The sequence below is a fragment of the Manihot esculenta genome, chromosome 1, assembly GCF_001659605.2.
Source record: "Manihot esculenta cultivar AM560-2 chromosome 1, M.esculenta_v8, whole genome shotgun sequence".
Classification (NCBI taxonomy): Eukaryota; Viridiplantae; Streptophyta; class Magnoliopsida; order Malpighiales; family Euphorbiaceae; genus Manihot; species Manihot esculenta.
This window is the reverse complement of record NC_035161.2, coordinates 3,914,087-3,931,171: the sequence shown is the minus strand read 5'-3', so window position 1 is coordinate 3,931,171 and position 17,085 is coordinate 3,914,087. Positions and strand designations below refer to the sequence as shown.

Below are 17,085 nucleotides of genomic sequence, written 5' to 3'. Positions count from 1 at the left end.
AAATTTATAAATATGCCATACTTTAAAAAAATAATAATAATAAATTAATATTTAATGTAAATATTGAGGCATGAGAATGGGCTATATGATTATTAAGAACATGAAGAAAATTTAATAATATATTTATTTATAAATGATTAGAGAGGCCACTTTCTCTTTCTGCACACATTAATCTCTTCATCTTCATGCTCATGCTTGGGTGGAGGGTTGGGTCCACATTCATTTTTAGATCATTGGACATTAAATTATTGAAAAAATTACTATTAAATATCTAAATTTTTAGTTTTTATATTTTAAAATTGTCAATTCAAAACATTTGTATATTTTATAAAATTAAAATTTTTAATTATTCTTTTACAGTAATTTCAATTTTAAAAAATATATTAAAATATTTTTAACAATTAATTTTCGTTAATTAGTAAATTTTTTAAAAACATATGAGAATCAACTAATTAATTTTTTAAAATTATATAAATTAAATAATAAAATACTTAACGACTAAAATTAATAGATGGACTAATTAATAGACTTTTTAAAATATCAAAAACTTCAAAATCGAGAGACCTATTAGTAAATTTACTCATATTATAAAAACTAAAAAATAATTTTTTCATATTTTAATTTAATTTTTATAATTTTATTGATATATATTATTTACCCGTAATTTTAAATATTTATCTACTATTTAGTTCGTGGATGAAAAGTAAAATAAATTAACTAATTTAATAGTTGGATTAAATAGTTGAATTTTATAAAATATAAAGATGTTTAAATTGAGTGAATTTAAAATAGGAATAAACTAGATAATTTTTAAATTTTTTAAAAAAAATTAAAAATGAAAAGAAATTGAATATTTGATACCCATTTTCATCTATTCACACTAAGTGTGAAAAGCTAATTTTGAATCTATCTTTTTTCCTTGAATCATTGATTTTATTTTTGTTGTATTAGTTGAAAATGTTGGTGGAAGGATGAAGACTTGCATTAGGCTAAAGCTCAACTATTTATTTGCACTACACTTTAGTAGAGATGAGACAAATGAATGACTACAAATTCTTTCTTGCTTGCTTTCATTACAAGTTCACATCGAAAAAATCGTATTAGGTTAAAATCGAAAAAATCGATCGAATTGAATTAATTTAAAATTTTAGTTTATTTTTTTATTTATTTCGTTTCGATTTGATTTGTAATTTTAAAATTTTAAATTATTTCGATTCGGTTTGATTTAAAAAATCAAAAAAATAGAAATAAACTTATTAGTGATAATAATATATTATTTTCAATAATATAGTGAGATTATATCATATTAAGATTAAAATATTTTAATTAAATTTTAAAATATTAAAAATAAAATATAAAAAATAAAATATTTATTAAAAATTCAAATTGATAAACTGAATCGAATTGAATTGAATCAGACCATTCGATTCAATTTAATTTTTGATTAAAATCAATTCGATTCAATTTTTATAAATATCAAAATTTTAATTTTTAATTTATTCGTTGGATTCAATTTTAAAACACACCAATTAAATAATCATCTCTCTATAGTTTAATAGAGTGATTTTGATATATGAATAAACTATTAATTTAATAAAGAATTAAGGGGTTGATGGGAATTTACTTTTTTTTTTAATCAAAAGGACTAAATGGCAAAAAAAATAAAAAAATAAAAAAAAGACTTCATTGTATAATTATGCTTGACTACCTTTTTCACCCCTCCTCCCTTCTATAAATAGGGAGGCTATGGAAGCCTAAAGGAGTGCAACACCCAATCATCCCCTTCCACCCTCTCTCTCTTTCTGGCAAACACTCCCAATCGAGTAAAGTTTTCTCTGAGTTATCTCCATTTCTTTCTTGGGTTCAAAGTGTTGAAAATGAAGAAATCATATGTAGCAATCTACGCTCTGATGGTGCTACTCCTGGCTGAGGCACAGCTAACAATGGCAGTGACATGTAGCCCAACAGAGCTGAGCCCTTGTGTAGCTGCAATCACATCTTCTTCTCCACCATCAAAACAGTGCTGTGACAAGATCAAAGAACAAAAGCCTTGCCTTTGCCAGTACCTCAACAACCCAAATCTCAAGAAATTCATCAACACACCAAATGCCAGGAAGGTTGCTACTACTTGTGGAACTCCATTCCCCAAGTGCTAGAGACAAAATTTTTGAATTTGGTGTGGGCATGAATATAGTGGAGCACTAGTTGTTATTGGAAATAATCTGTTGGGTCACTTGTGAATTTGACCCAACTCAGTTCTTTGGTGTGGTTTAATCATGTACTAGTTTGAAAAGGCACTCTCTGTAATGGATCTAATCAGTTGGATCATTATAATTATTTTAATGGTAATCTAATTTTCTGCAATTAATTGGGATTTTCAATTAGATATATTATTGTAATTTGTTAATTAATTTTACTGCATAATTTTAAAAGTGGGGAACAGGGGAAAAGAAAAACAGAGCCTATTCATAAACAATGAATTAAAGTTCAATTTCACCCCAATACTTAAAGTTTAATTTATAATATTTTCAACTTTTGTCCAAATTAGTTTAGAAGTTTCAATTTAAGCTCCATTTAACCGAAAATCAAGGCGTTGATCTTCTTAATTTTTGGACTAAATCAAGATATTTAGTCAAAAAGCATGAAATTCGATTCTTTTTTTTCTTTATGAGTCAATAAATCAAGAAATTTTGACAAAAATTTTTTATGTTTGAACTAAATTGAACTTAAATAGAAACTTTTGGTCAATTAGACAAAAAGTTATAAGTGGAAACAAAGTGAATAAATTCTTCTGTTATTGAAATATGAAGATTGTCATAGCCAAACCATTTTCATGCAGAGTGGCACAACACACCATAATTTAACAAAAAAAATAATCCAAGAATGCTGGAGAAAAACTCCAAAATTCATTTACATGTACAGAAATAAGAAATACTTACAATGAAATATGTATTTCTCACAAATGCAATAGGTTTGAAATTGGGTTCCAGCCCATAATCCATGGTCTCTTATCTGTTGGCAAGGCAAGATTGAGCTCAAACATCTCCTTTGACATGTTTCCTCCTTCACAGAAACCAACAAGCTTTGCCACTATTTCAGCACTTTCCTCCACATGCCTCGCATCATGAGGATTCGTCCACAGTTTGTTCACAAACTGCAACTTCCTCTGTTTCCCCTCAAGTGGAACATCCCACTTCATGTACAATGTATCCCTTTCTTCAACAGTTAAACGAGAGGTCAACCTCTTTGCCAGAAACTCCCTTTCACGTTTCAATGCTCTAATACTGCAAAATCAACAAGAAAATTAAGAGATAAACAAAGTTTGTTTAGGTTTATATTCATCATGAAGCAATTTGCCATGTCTTGTGAGTTCTTAAGCTACAGAAAGAGAGAAAAAGAACCTTGATGACAGAGAAATTGTAGGCTCATCTCCAATACGAGCTGGGCTTGCATTGCCCATTTCTGCCAAATGCTGCTGCAACCAAGTCAAGCGCCTAAGCTCAACTTCCATGTAAATTTGATCAGCAGGGTCCCCCTTGAATAACAAATAAAACTGTGTCCTATGGATGATGGATACATAGCATAAATCCCATAATTCAATGATCTGCTGCCTTTGCTCCCTAAAAGTTACTTGCCAGGAAACTTGAGGTTCTGGTTCATTTAGGTTATCTTCATCCTCAAGATTATAGCCAGCTGCTTCATTTGCTTCCAGCTCAAGGACCTAAAATGCAGATGGAATTAATTTCTCAATCAATGGAAGGAAAATTAAGATAGGAGATAAAGTTATAATACAAATGCTAAGAAACAAACTAGACATTTAAATGGACTCAAATATTATACCTGGCAAACAAGTAACTGCTTTTGGTATTGCAATTTGGCAACACGTTCCTTCAGTTCCGTTACATATGCTCTTATGCTCCTTACATTTTCCTCTGCTGCATTCTGAAACATCTTCTGCATTTTCTTCATGTTAACTGAATTAGAACGTTGATAGACTGGAGTGCCTTCCCTCGATGACACATCTCCAGCTTCTTCACTCTTAGTAGGAGTTTCTTTCTCAGACTCTGTCTGGGTCTCAGAGTACATAATAATGTCTTCATTCCCTGGAGCTTTGTTTTCAATATCATTTTCCAAAATTTGCTTAGAAGTTGATAGTGGTGAGCAAGGAGACCTTATAAAGTTTTGCCGGTTGGCACCATTGCTTGATGTCAAAGGAAGTATCTTTTTCTTCTTTGGTTGATTCCTAGCTTTCGAAGTTGCTTCCGAGTTTGATTGTGGATTATTGCTTGGAAGAGACATTACTAGTTTGTCTATAGACTTCTGAACATTTTCCAATTGCTCTTCAAGATTTGCAATAGTGCTGCCCTGTGAATGAAGTCTCGTTATCTCCTCCTTGAGGTTGGCACTGACACTTCTATTAGGAGCTACAACACAACCAATTTCCACTTCCTTACAAACTGGTTGAATGGATCGCATTTCTCTTATTTCTGCTTGTAGTTTAGCAATCGTCTCAGCTGCATCTTGGTTACCTAGTCTATGACAAGCAACCTCCTTTTGTAGTACTTCTAGAGCTCGGTTAGCTTCTTCTCCAAGTTGCTCCTGAAGATGTTCTAGTTTGCGAATTTCATGCACTAGAGTGAAAGGTGCAGTTGATGATTGCCTCATAGACTGCCTTAACATAGTTTTTCTTGTTCTATCGCAGCGGCTTAACTCCTTGCTGTCCCATTTTGGCAACAATGCATCAGAATAAGAGAGACACTTCTTCACTGATGGACGTGGAGCTTCCAATGTGCTTGGAGCCTGCATTCCAATGATTCAGAGAATAGCCCAGAAAGAAATAGAGAGGGAAAGAGAGAGAGAGAGAGAGAGAGAGAGAGAGAGAGTAGACCTGAGGCTCCTCTTGAATTTTTTTCCGCAACTCATCTACTTGAGATTGTGCAAGATCTCTCTGGCGTCTTAATTCTTCCATTTCCATCTCCATCTAGACACAATAAGATATAAGATGTAAATATGGTACACTCATCAGCATTGTTATAAATTCATCAAAACTGAAACTTATATGGCAATGCACCTGCTGAATTATCATGTCTTTCTCCTTTGAAGGGTCAGGAGTGCGCAGCTCTGCTTCCAGCCTGGCCACCTCCTTCTGTAGATGCTTCACTAGCTGCTTATCTGAAACAACCTGGTAAATTGTTTTAGAGAAAAGGAAGGAAAAGATATTAGAACTTGTATTATCGAAGTTGAGAAAGAAACTCAAATAAAAGAGTTAAGAAATAAAAGATCAATACCATGTTGACTCGGGCATTGTTAGTGACCTCTTTTGCCCGTGTGGCAAAGAAGAGAGTGTTTCGAGATTGTTCAACATGGCTGAGTGCTGGACTTAAAGTACATATGATGGCAGTACGGGCATTACCGCCAAGTGAATGCTGCAAAATGCGAGTAAGCTTTGAGTCCCTGTAGGGTATATGACCGCTTCTTTTCCCAACGCTGCAGAGGAGAAAAAAAAGTAAAAAATTTCATATGCGTTCAAAGAATATCAGCTATTTTATAATGTTTAACGAAGAAAATAAACAGGAGGCAGGCAACATTAATTGGATGATTTAGACAATTTCGGTAAAGAATTTTGTGCATTGAAACTTACTTTTAAGATTCTAACAGCATTTCTCAGTTCCAAATTTCCTTTTCTTTTTTTTCATAGATGATAGTAACAGCGTTAATGAGATGATTTAGACAATTTTGGTTAACTATTCCGTCTGTTGAATTTATTTTCAAGATTCTAACAACATAAGAATCAAGGGATAAGTATAATTGTCTACATTAATGCAGGTTGGAGACAAAAGCAAGCAAGTCCTGATAAGCAGAAGTGTGCTGATAGTAGATTCTGACCTGAGCTTTCTTATGACAGTTGTCAGAGTCATCAAACTAAGATTAATGTGGCATCCTTCCCTGAGCCTGGCACCATCTGTGTGCGTCTGTGAGGCTCTTTCACTTCCAGCTAGATCTACAAAATTCTGCAAGTCATGAACCCAAGAGTTATAATCAATGAGAGCAGTAATTTTTCAATATAGGGCAACAGTTTTCAATTTTTACCAGGCCTGCAACGAATGATCTCACACAATCTAAATTTTCACGGAGAGTACTTTCTATTGTCTGCAGCCACAACAAATAGAAATCCAAATATTGGTTTGCACAGAAAAGCTGATGTCAACGTGTATCAGTGAATGTATATAATCTGTGATCTTACCAGCCTTATAATTTGGTGTGACCGCGAGCTAGTATCATTAAGGGCAGTTTCACCGACTTGCCTTTGGGCTTCAAACACAGCAGTAATAAGTTAATCAAAATCCATTGGCAAAGGAAGATGACTAAAGTAAAGGGCTTCACTAGAATACCTTCACAAATACTGATCAGATGCCTTAAATGCTGGTCATTAGTTGCGGTTTCTTCTACTAGCTTCTCAACTACAGTACCTTTCTGCATGTGGGAATGACAAGAAATTCATTCAATGAGAGAAGCCTTCAGAGTTCAGAAAAGCATAACTAGAAACCTACACTTAATAGAATATACCTCTGGGTCATCAAGAAGCTTGAGATTTCGACCAGAATCTGAGTTCAGCAGGTCCCTGACGTTTTCATTATAAATTTCTAGTCCAGAAATCTTTATAGTAAAATCTCTCTCTGGTGTCTGCAGCCAGGACAAAGATGGAAGATCAGATAAAATAAATGCCTTTGGATGTCAATGAGTGTGTGTGAAAGAATTAAAATTAAAGCTTATATTGTAAGCTACTAATGAATAACAGGAAACAAACAATATGAAGCTCGGAAGAAGCTCACATTCATTATGTGCTTGTAGATGTCATTAACAGCTTTCTCAGTTATTCCTCTCATCGTATATGTCTTCCCACTGCTAGTTTGCCCATATGCAAATATGGTTGCTGCAATATAAAACATGAATAAGTGGTTCTGCATATTTTGAACATCAAACATTAACGCTTAAATGACATAACCATATGTTCAGATGTGTAGTTTATGCATTACCATTTATGCCCATCAAAGCAGACAAAGCAACATTCTTCGCTCCATCCTCATATACAGTTTCAGTTAAACAAGTGGGACCAAAAACTTTATCTGGAAAAAAGAAAAACCTCAACAGCTTCATACATATGACAGAAGAAAGAAAGATAGAAGACACTGTATATCAAACATCAACATTGTAAATAAAAAGGGGCCATATTTTCAGATAATTTACCAAATGTGAACGGGGTCTGTTGAGCTACACGTTCCTGAGTAGGTGGCTTAAATACAATGGTGCGATCATCAACACACTCCCATGCTACTTGGTCTTTGGCTAACTGCTCTTTTTTGTTTAGAGGTCTTAATCTTACAGTAACTACAATCTTCTCTTCCTTGGATCTAGGACCTCCAGGAGTTGATGCTGGTGTCCTATCAATCTTGGAAGCCGGTGTTCCTGGAGTTCTTACTGTCATCCTTATTATACAATCTACAGTTGTTCTCTAATTGAGTTTAGAAGAGACCAAAAAGTAGCACAAGCTAATGCCTCTCACAGTAGAGGCTATGAAATTAATGTCTCGTTTCTCTTGGTGCGGAAATTGCTGAAATATCAGTTGCTGCCACCAAATCCAGTTTTATACACAAACGAAACATCAAGGTCAGTCAACAACAGGAAACAAAACAAGACAGTGGGACTTCAAAATTCAAATAGCTTTCATAATAAACAAGTGACTTAATATTTGTGTTTTGAATAACAACAGCAACAGTTTAATTTAGTCAGCTTTCCCATAGGAAAATAGCAACTACAGATTTACATATATCTCTTTACCAACAACACATTTAAATATTCGTCTTCCTAAACCATGAACCGCATATGATCACAACCACAAACTTGGCCAGCATATGTGATCTTGCCAAAAATAAAATAAAATACAACTTATTCTGAACCTTGCATCTACTCCAGTAGCACCAACAAGAACTCAAAACAATGTCACAGTTCAATTTCACAGGTCTGCGGCACTCGAGAATGGAACAACCAAATTTTGCAAACAAGAAGGAACACCAAAATTGCACATATAATTTCATTAGACAATTACAAATTCCAGATTTTAGCTATACAACTTTGCTTCAAATTAAGAGACATAGTGATTAAGTTTACTACGTTTCATTACCGAAGTAATATCTGTACATACACGCAGACACACAAAGAAGCAACAAAGGTTAAAACCCAAAATTCCCCCTCTTGTATTGGTGCCTCTTCTCATATGCCCTTTCAGTTAAGATTATTAATTGTAACTGAAATTAAAGAGAAATTTCATAATTATTTACTTCAGTTTCTCCTGATCTTAAATTAAACCCAAAATAATCGAGGCAAATGAAAAGCAGAACAAAAAGGCTCCAGTTCTTCTGCCATTGTTCTGCTCATTTTCAATTTTAATCCACAATCAGAAATCGATACAATTTCTCAGATTAAGGAATTAAATTAATCAAAATCAACTTAAATTGCCAACAAATCTCCAAAAAGAGTTCCAAACAATGAATGTAACTGCACTTTATGATCAAGCGACTTACCTGGACCTGCCAAGTTTCAAAGAGAGAAAAAAATTAAGCAAAAAAGGAAATTTGAGGAAAACCCTCCACAATTTATTAATCACCTACTAATACAAAGACAGATTAGAGATAAAATCAATTGACCTACCATTTATGGTAATGAAATCCAGTTACACAAGGAAGGTACACGAAGAACAGAGATTGCTTCAATTTCTTACCATTTAAAGCTACATTTACAAGGAAATAAATTAAAAGAGAAGGGAAGCAAAACTCACAGAAATCTCAAGCCGAGATCCCTCAGGATAAACAAGCAGATTGAACCGCAAGCTTGCAAAAGAGACAATAGGGGAGTAGAGAGAGAAAGGAACGTTAGAGGTAGAAAGATTCGTAGAAGAAGAGTAGTGAACTTTGTTTGTTTTCACGTTGTGAATTTGCGTTTGCGACCAATTGCATTTGAATTCGAGTCTTAACGGCTAGTTTCTCTCTCTCTCTCTCTTAATTAATCTGGAAATTTATTTATTTATTTATAATAATTTATTTTTGTCACCGTTTCATTATTAGTGTGACTATTGCGGGCGTTTCGTAAATTAATCGGCGATCAAGCGGGACCGGGCTTCAAAGTTTTTGAAAACAGGGCTTTGCCTGGATTGACTGGTTTGTCGAGCTTTTTGCAATATTAATTATAATACAGTATTTAAAATTCTATTTATTAATAAAATAATTTTTAAATATATATTTTTATTATAATAATATCATTTTTTTAGTAATTTTATTATTTATTTTGATTTTTATATAATATTATTGATTATTAATAAAAATTTAAAATATAAAAAATATATACATAATTTATAATATTAAATATAAGTATTTAATAAAATATTTTAATATATATTATTTATACGTAATATTTATATAATATGAATTTATTTATAATAAATATTTATAATATATTTGATATTACATATAATAAAAATAAAATATATTTAATTTTAATATAAATTTAAATTAAAAATATTAAATTTCAAGAATTGTATTATAATTTGTAACTAATTTTTTTAAATTTAATTTATTATCCATAATTTAAATATTAAATATAAATTATCGTTAAAATTTTTTTTTTCAATACCCCATAAATTAAATATTTTCAACTTTTCAAAAAATTATATAAATATTTATAATTATTTTCTCATTGTTTCAATTAATTAATTAAAAAGAATTAATTTTTTTTTATTTCAAATAAAAAATTCTGAAATTTTTAATTTTAAAAATAACAGTAAAAATCCTTCGATTTTAATTTAATTATTATTTCTCTCCTTTTTTTTTTTGAAATGGATTATTCTCTCCTTATATCTTATATAATTTCATATTTCTAATTAAAATTTAATAGATTTTAAATATTTACGATAACAATAATATTTTATAATGTTATATTTACATTAATCACATTATATATAATTTTTTTTATTATTTTTACTTATTAAATATAATATTTTTAATTATTTTAAATAGCATTTTTACACTATTTATTCGTTTAATTTTCCATAAAATTAAATATTAAATAAATAAATAAATATTTAATATTAACTAAATTATAGTAATTCATAAACTTTTAAGTATTACTACAAATATGAAATTTTATTTTTATTTTGTTAAACATTATTATTATTTTAATATCATAATTATTATAAGCTAACATTATTAAAAATAATTTAAATATTTTATCCAGTTAAATTATTTATCTAACATTCATATTTAAAAATAAAATAAATAATAAATAAATAATAAAAATATGAACTAAGTTGTTTCTCTAATATTTTTTTTTATAATTTAAATATTTTAAAATATGTGGGAGGATATTAATGGTATTCGGTTCAAACTGAATAAAGCAATCCAATTGAATTAATTTAAAATTTTAGTTTAATTTTTTATTCATTTCGATTTGATTTAATTTTTAATTTTAAAAATTTCAATTATTTCGATTTAATTCAATTTTTATTAAAAAATTTAAAAAATTAAAGTCAATCGATTAGTAATAATAATATATTATTTTTAATAATATAAATTAGATAATATTAAAATTAAAATATTTTAATTAAATTTTAAAATATTAAAAATAAAATATAAAAAATAAAAATTTATTAAAAATTTGAACCGATGAAATCGAATTGAATCAAATTGGTTAAATTTAATTTTTTATTAAAATCAATTTAATTTGATTTTTATAAATATTAAATTTTAATTTTTAATTTATTTAATTTTAAATCCAACCGATGTAACGATGAACGGTGAATGCTCATTGATTGGATAACAATGGAAATGCTCAAAATTACCAAACCTCTCCTTACTGCTACTACTATTACAACAAAATCATGAAGCCTAACTCACACCCAAAATCAAAACCAGAGCCACCAATTCACCCCATGCTCACAACCCAAAATCAGAACCATATCCTTCCAATTTAATCCCATCCTTCTTGGTCGTCTTCTCTTCGTCAACCTATGTTCCTGGTCAGATTATGAACAGAGTCTCTGTATCTTAACGGCAGCACCTGGCTCCTCCCTCTCTTTGATCTCACCATCCGCGATGTGTCCTCAAAATCTTCTGACGTATTTTCCACTCCAAAACACTCACTGCTTCTTTTAGAAGACGACTCATTGTTTTTACCTTTAGCTGCTTATGATTTTTTTTTTCTCCCAAAACCTCCCTTATCTTCTGAGCTATCCGAAGGTCTGGATGCCATTGCTGCTGCTTCAAAGGGTAAAGGAAAATAACTATTTTTCTTCTGCTTTTCTTCTTTTTTATCTTCAAACGACGGCACCGTTTTGACCCCTTCATCATCACCATCAAGACTTTCTTGTTTGACATCCAGATTTGTAGCTTATGAAACTTCTAAGCTTCGAGAATCTTTCGCAATTGCTTCAATTGTGGGAGAATCCATACCCACTCGGTCCCTAACCTCTTTAGGATCACATTCTCCTTCTAATGAACTTTTCTCTGCTGCAAAAACTCCACCTCTGTACAGTTGCTATATACTTTGTCCACAACGCTACAAGAACTCAAACACTCTGATGCTTCAGTTTCCGGCCATGGACGAAATTCCATGTTTGCTGCCATCAGTAGAATTTCTAAACTCTTAGTCTCTTCAAGAGGATCGAAGAAGCCGGCAAAAACAAATATTCATTTGAAAGAGGAGCTCAAGATTGAAGCTGCCTCTATAATTTTTATATATATCTGCCTTTCACCACTGCAATTTACATATATATATATACAGAGTCATAGTCCTAAGTCAGGAAGGAGTGTGTGTTAACAATTAGTTAAAAGAACTATTCTAACGGGATTTTACAGGATTTTACAGATGTAGTCGGGATTTTACAGGATTTTGCAGATATAGTCAAATGGCATATCACATATCCTTTATACCCCCTCCCCAAGCTGGAGGTGATGAAAAATCAACCAATCCAAGCTTGGAAACAAAATCATGATAAGAATGGGAAGGTAAAGTCTTGGTGAACATGTCAGCCAACTGCAGGGATGAAGGAAGGTATGGTGTGTGAAGAAGACCAGCTTGTATTTGATTCCGAACCACATGACAATCAATGTCAATATGCTTGGTGCGTTCATGAAACACAGGATTGGCAGCTATATGAATAGCAGCCTTATTATCACAATGAAGTGGTATAGGTTTAACAACAGAAATATGAAAATCTGTCAAAAGAGAAGTTAACCATTGAAGCTCGCAAACGGTAGTAGCCATAGCTCGATACTCAGATTCAGCAGAAGATCGACTAACTGTAGATTGCTTCTTAGTCTTCCAAGAAACCAAAGAAGTGCCAAGAAAAATACAATATCCTGTGATGGAACGACGAGAATCTGTACAGGTCGCCCAATCGGCATCAGAAAATGCCCGAATTTTGAGATCATTGGTAGCTGGTAAAAATAAGCCAATAAAACTTGTACCCTTCAAGTACTTAACCACAGTAAGAGCAGCCTTGAGATGCATAGTGCGTGGAGCTTGCATGAATTGGCTAAGTTGCTGAACTGCATAACTAATATCAGGGCGTGTCATGGACAAATAAAGTAAGCGACCAACAAGTCGTCTATAACTCTCAACATCTTGCAATGGCTGTCCCATGTCCGCCGTTAATTTAACACCTTGGATATAAGGACTGCCGGCAACCTTGGCATCTTGCAAACCAGTATCAGAAATAATATCAGTGATGAACTTATGTTGAGTTAACATCATGCCAGTATCAGTGCGTGCGACTTCAATGCCCAAAAAATACTTGACATCACCGAGATCCTTAATGGTGAATTTCTTATCCAAATAATGCCTCAAGGAAGAAATTAGTGCAGCAGATGGACTAGCAATCAAACAATCATCAACATAAACCAAGAGAGCAATAAAAGTATCTCCGGTACCTTTCTTAAAAAGACAATGATCAAAAGAAGACTGTTTAAACCCCTGGGACAGCAAACTTGCGGTTAATTCTTTATTCCATTGTCGGCCAGCTTGCTTCAACCCGTAAAGTGATCGTTGCAACTTACAAACTTGCCCGACTTCAGCTTTGTCATAACCAGGAGGAACTTGCATATAAATGTCCTCATCAAGAAAGCCATGCAAGTATGCATTATTAATATCTAATTGCTTAACGTGCCATGAATATGCAGCAGCCACAGTCAAGAAAACACGCACAGTAACAAGTTTGGCCACTGGAGAAAATGTTTGATTATAATCTAGACCCAATAACTGATTGTACCCCTTGGCAACGAGTCTAGCTTTGTAGCGGTCTATGCTTCCATCTGCATGATATTTAACCCTGTACACCCACTTACAACCAACAGGTTTAGTATTAGGAGGCAAAGCAGTTAATATCCAAGTATCATTTTTTTCTAAAGCATCCAATTCAGTACGCATAGCATTCACCCAATTCAAATTATTTTTAGCATCATTATAATTGCAAGGCTCTTTAACTTTAGATAGATTGGCAATAAAAGTGACGTGGGAAGAGGAAAAATTTATGCGGGAAGTGGAAGAAGTATTGGTAACATAATCATCGAACCAGGCAGGAGGTTTCTTTGACCTTGTACTGCGCCGAACCTGTGATGGAGGTGCAGGAACTATTTGCAAAGCTGTCTCACCTTCCAAAGAAATGTGACCATCATTACCCGAAGGAACATTGGTGTCAGTAACTGTGGATTCTGTACTAAGTGCAGGGGCAGAGTCGACAATTTGAACATCAGTGGCGGATGATGGTGGTGTATAATCAGTATCAGGAATGCAAGTAGGCAAAACAAAATTTGTGGCATCTGTAGGTTGATCAAAATGAAAAGGAAAAATATTTTCCATAAAAATAACATCACGTGAAGAAATAATGGTTTTGGTGGTGAGACAAAATAACTTATATGCCTTTTGATTTTGAGCATATCCTAACAAGACACATGGAAAAGCTCTTGGAGCAAATTTTGTTTTATGAGGTACAGTATTTGTAGCATAACAAAGGCATCCTATGGTTCGAAAATACCCATAATTAACCTGTTTACCATGCAATCTTTCATAGGGAGTCTTCCATTGCAAATTTTCGGACGGCAAACGGTTAGTGATATGAGTTGCTGCTAACAATAATTCAGACCAAAAATGAGATGGAAGCTTAGATTGAAAAAACAAGGTTCTAGCTATGTTTAATAAGGTTCGGTGTTTCCGCTCTACTACCCCGTTTTGTTGTGGAGTATAAGGACAAGTACGTTGATGCAAAGTGCCTTGTTCCTGTAGAAAAGAACTACATGCAGAATTGACAAACTCAGTCCCATTATCAGTACGCATAATCTTGATCTTCTTGTCATAATGTGTGAGCACATAACAAAAATAAGACTTCAAAGCAATCAACACCTGATCTTTTGTTTTTAACATATATGTCCAGCAAAACCGACTATAATCATCAACAATAGTGAGCATGTAAACAGCATTTGTAACTGATGTCAACTTATACGGTCCCCATAAATCAACATGGATAAGATCAAACACATCTTTAGTAGAAATAGAACTAGTAGGAAATGATAATCTAGTTTGTTTTGCAACTGGACATACAGGGCACATCAGCTCAGTGTAATCACATTTAACTACTCCATCCACATGCTTCAATCTCTTAAAAGAAACGTGTCCTAGCCTTGAATGCCAAAGCATTGCCAAATGTTTATTATGCTCAAAACAACGATTAACAGAATTACAATTACTAACTCTATTAAAAGAGTCTGCTGTCAAATAATAAAGATCGTCAAAGACAGTTCCTTTGGCCAAAACCTCTTCAGTCTGTAAATCCTGGAATAAACAATATTCGGGAAATGAGTGCACAGACATTCGACAAGTCCGAGTAAGCAAACTCACAGACAACAAATTGCAGCTGAATGAAGGGACATAGAGAACATTGTACAAAATAATTCTGGAATTGAGTTTAATGGTACCAATATGAGTAACCGATCTGGTTGAATTGTCAGGTAACCTAATGGTTTTGGGTGGGTTCAATTGAACAACTCGATCATAAAAATGGAGATGAGGTGTGATATGATCGGTTGCGCCACTATCAACTATCCAATTTTCCTTGCAATTAAAATTAATGCTAGAAAATACTGAATTGAGCAAAATACCTGCAAAGTTCACTTGTCTGACATCCCCATCTTCCTGATCAGCACTGCCACTCTTGGATTTGATAAATTTCTGGAATTCATGTTGAAAGAATTCTGCCATCCCTTTGTCAACATTTTCTGCTCCCTTTTGCTGCTGCACTATTGATTTCAAAGGGGTCTCATCCACTGCACCTCGAATGACATTGTTAGCTCTGTGGTATTTACTAATATCAATACCCTTCTTTTCCTGCATAGTAAGAAACCAATCTGGATACCCATGAATTAGAAAACAATCATCCACAGTATGACCTCCATTCTTACATTTAGTGCAGTATTGTTTCTTCTTTTCTTCTTTACGGAAAGAAGAATAGCTCCTATTATTTCCAGAACCAGCATTATTTCGACCACCTGAATAATTTCGTCTAGCAAGCATTACTGCAGCTGTCTCAGTTGAAGTCGAGCTATCTGTTTGGACTTCTCTTTGCTTTTCAACGCTCATAATCATTGAATATGCTTTATTGATAGGTGGCAACGGATCTTGGAGAAGAATCTGATTTTTAACATTATCATATTCATCTCCTAATCCCATTAAAAATTGCATTAATCTCCTATTGTTTTCATAATCTGTAATAGCAGTACCTGTTTCACAACAAACAGGCAATGGAGCCAAACATAACAATTCATCCCACTTCTTCTTCAAATTCGTGTAATATTCTGTCACAGTACTGTTGCTCTGCTTGTAACCAGCAATATCTCGCTCAATCTGATAGATCATTGGCCCGTTACTTTCGCCGTATCGTTGTTTCAACTCATCCCAAAGAGCCTTTGCGTTCTTACAAAACACAAAAGCATCAGATATATCCTTTGACATGGCATTTAGCAACCATGAAACCACCATACTATCAGCTGTCATCCATTTATCGTAATTTTCTGATTCAGGCGCTAGTGCTTTAATCTTCCCATTGATAAATCCCAGCTTTTTCTTAGCTCGAAGAGCTATTTGTACCGACCTACTCCAAGAAAGGTAATTTGGTCCTTTCAAGGGAGTACTCACAAGACTAAATCCTGGAGCCTCAGAATTGCTCACATAATAAGGATCTTCTTCAGTATTCTTGGTATTGATAGCGGCAATGATTTTTGCCAAATCTTCCGGATTCATCATCGTGAAATTGTAAATTAAAACCTAACAAATATCGAACCAGGCTCTGATACCATCAAGAGGATCGAAGAAGCCGGCAAAAACAAATATTCATTTGAAAGAGGAGCTCAAGATTGAAGCTGCCTCTATAATTTTTATATATATCTGCCTTTCACCACTGCAATTTACATATATATATATACAGAGTCATAGTCCTAAGTAAAGAAGGAGTGTGTGTTAACAATTAGTTAAAAGAACTATTCTAACGGGATTTTACAGGATTTTACAGATGTAGTCGGGATTTTACAGGATTTTGCAGATATAGTCAAATGGCATATCACATATCCTTTATATCTCTAGCTAGACTCTAACTCCAAATGATGCATTTGAACCTGCAGCAAGTCCTGTACCTCACACCTAAACCTCATCAAGGATGACAACCGTGGCATTATGGATGGAAGAAGACAAATATTTTTCTCGGCTAAGTTAGGGTTTCCTGAACATTCAGGAAATGGCCCAATTGAATGATTTATGAAAATAGATGAATTTTTTTTAATACCAAAGCACCACTGAACTCTAAAAAGTGTTGTTAGCCTCATTTCTCTGAGGAGGGAAAGCCAATCAATGGTGGCAGCAACAACGACGAATAACGACGAAACTATCGAGAAGAGGGCAGAGAGGTGATATGGCAGATCTTTCAAGAGGAATTGTGGGTTAGGTTCGATCCCACCGAATGTGAAGATTTTGATAAAGTCTTGTCTAAAA

The 17,085-nt window shown here is 33.2% G+C and overlaps 2 protein-coding genes across 3 annotated transcripts; one reads left to right on the top strand and one right to left on the bottom strand.

Annotated features, from left to right (window-relative positions):
• The first annotated feature begins 1,750 nt into the window (after window positions 1-1,750).
• On the top strand, window positions 1,751-2,368 carry LOC110620555 (non-specific lipid-transfer protein 2). Its single transcript, XM_021764347.2, has one exon. The coding sequence runs from the start codon at window positions 1,878-1,880 to the stop codon at window positions 2,154-2,156; it is 279 nt and encodes a 92-aa protein (XP_021620039.1). The 5' UTR covers window positions 1,751-1,877; the 3' UTR covers window positions 2,157-2,368.
• Window positions 2,369-2,767: 399 nt separating this feature from the next.
• On the bottom strand, window positions 2,768-8,995 carry LOC110620773 (kinesin-like protein NACK1). 2 transcript variants are annotated; one of them, XM_021764630.2, is made up of 15 exons: window positions 8,837-8,995; window positions 7,249-7,627; window positions 7,038-7,127; window positions 6,834-6,934; window positions 6,568-6,684; window positions 6,393-6,474; window positions 6,245-6,312; window positions 6,091-6,150; window positions 5,887-6,011; window positions 5,289-5,487; window positions 5,072-5,182; window positions 4,889-4,981; window positions 3,841-4,800; window positions 3,402-3,721; window positions 2,768-3,284 (listed from the first exon to the last, which is right to left on the bottom strand). In XM_021764630.2, the coding sequence occupies exons 2-15, from the start codon at window positions 7,484-7,486 to the stop codon at window positions 2,957-2,959; spliced, it is 2,892 nt and encodes a 963-aa protein (XP_021620322.1). In that variant the 5' UTR covers window positions 7,487-7,627; window positions 8,837-8,995; the 3' UTR covers window positions 2,768-2,956. The 2 variants fall into 2 exon arrangements, with proteins under 2 accessions (XP_021620322.1, XP_021620330.1); XM_021764638.2 differs by having other exon boundaries at window positions 8,710-8,846.
• Between the last annotated feature and the right edge of the window lie 8,090 nt (window positions 8,996-17,085).

Bases quoted from the DNA above. Each gene is read 5' to 3' on its own strand.
- LOC110620773 (XM_021764630.2), bottom strand. From the start codon at position 7,486: ATGACAGTAAGAACTCCAGGAACACCGGCTTCCAAGATTGATAGGACA. The intron at 4,982-5,071 runs GTGCATTGCCAT...TATTGTGTCTAG, and splicing joins AAGACATGATAATTCAGCAG to ATGGAGATGGAAATGGAAGA. The intron at 4,801-4,888 runs GTCTACTCTCTC...ATTGGAATGCAG, and splicing joins AAATTCAAGAGGAGCCTCAG to GCTCCAAGCACATTGGAAGC.
- LOC110620555 (XM_021764347.2), top strand. From the start codon at position 1,878: ATGAAGAAATCATATGTAGCAATCTACGCTCTGATGGTGCTACTCCTG.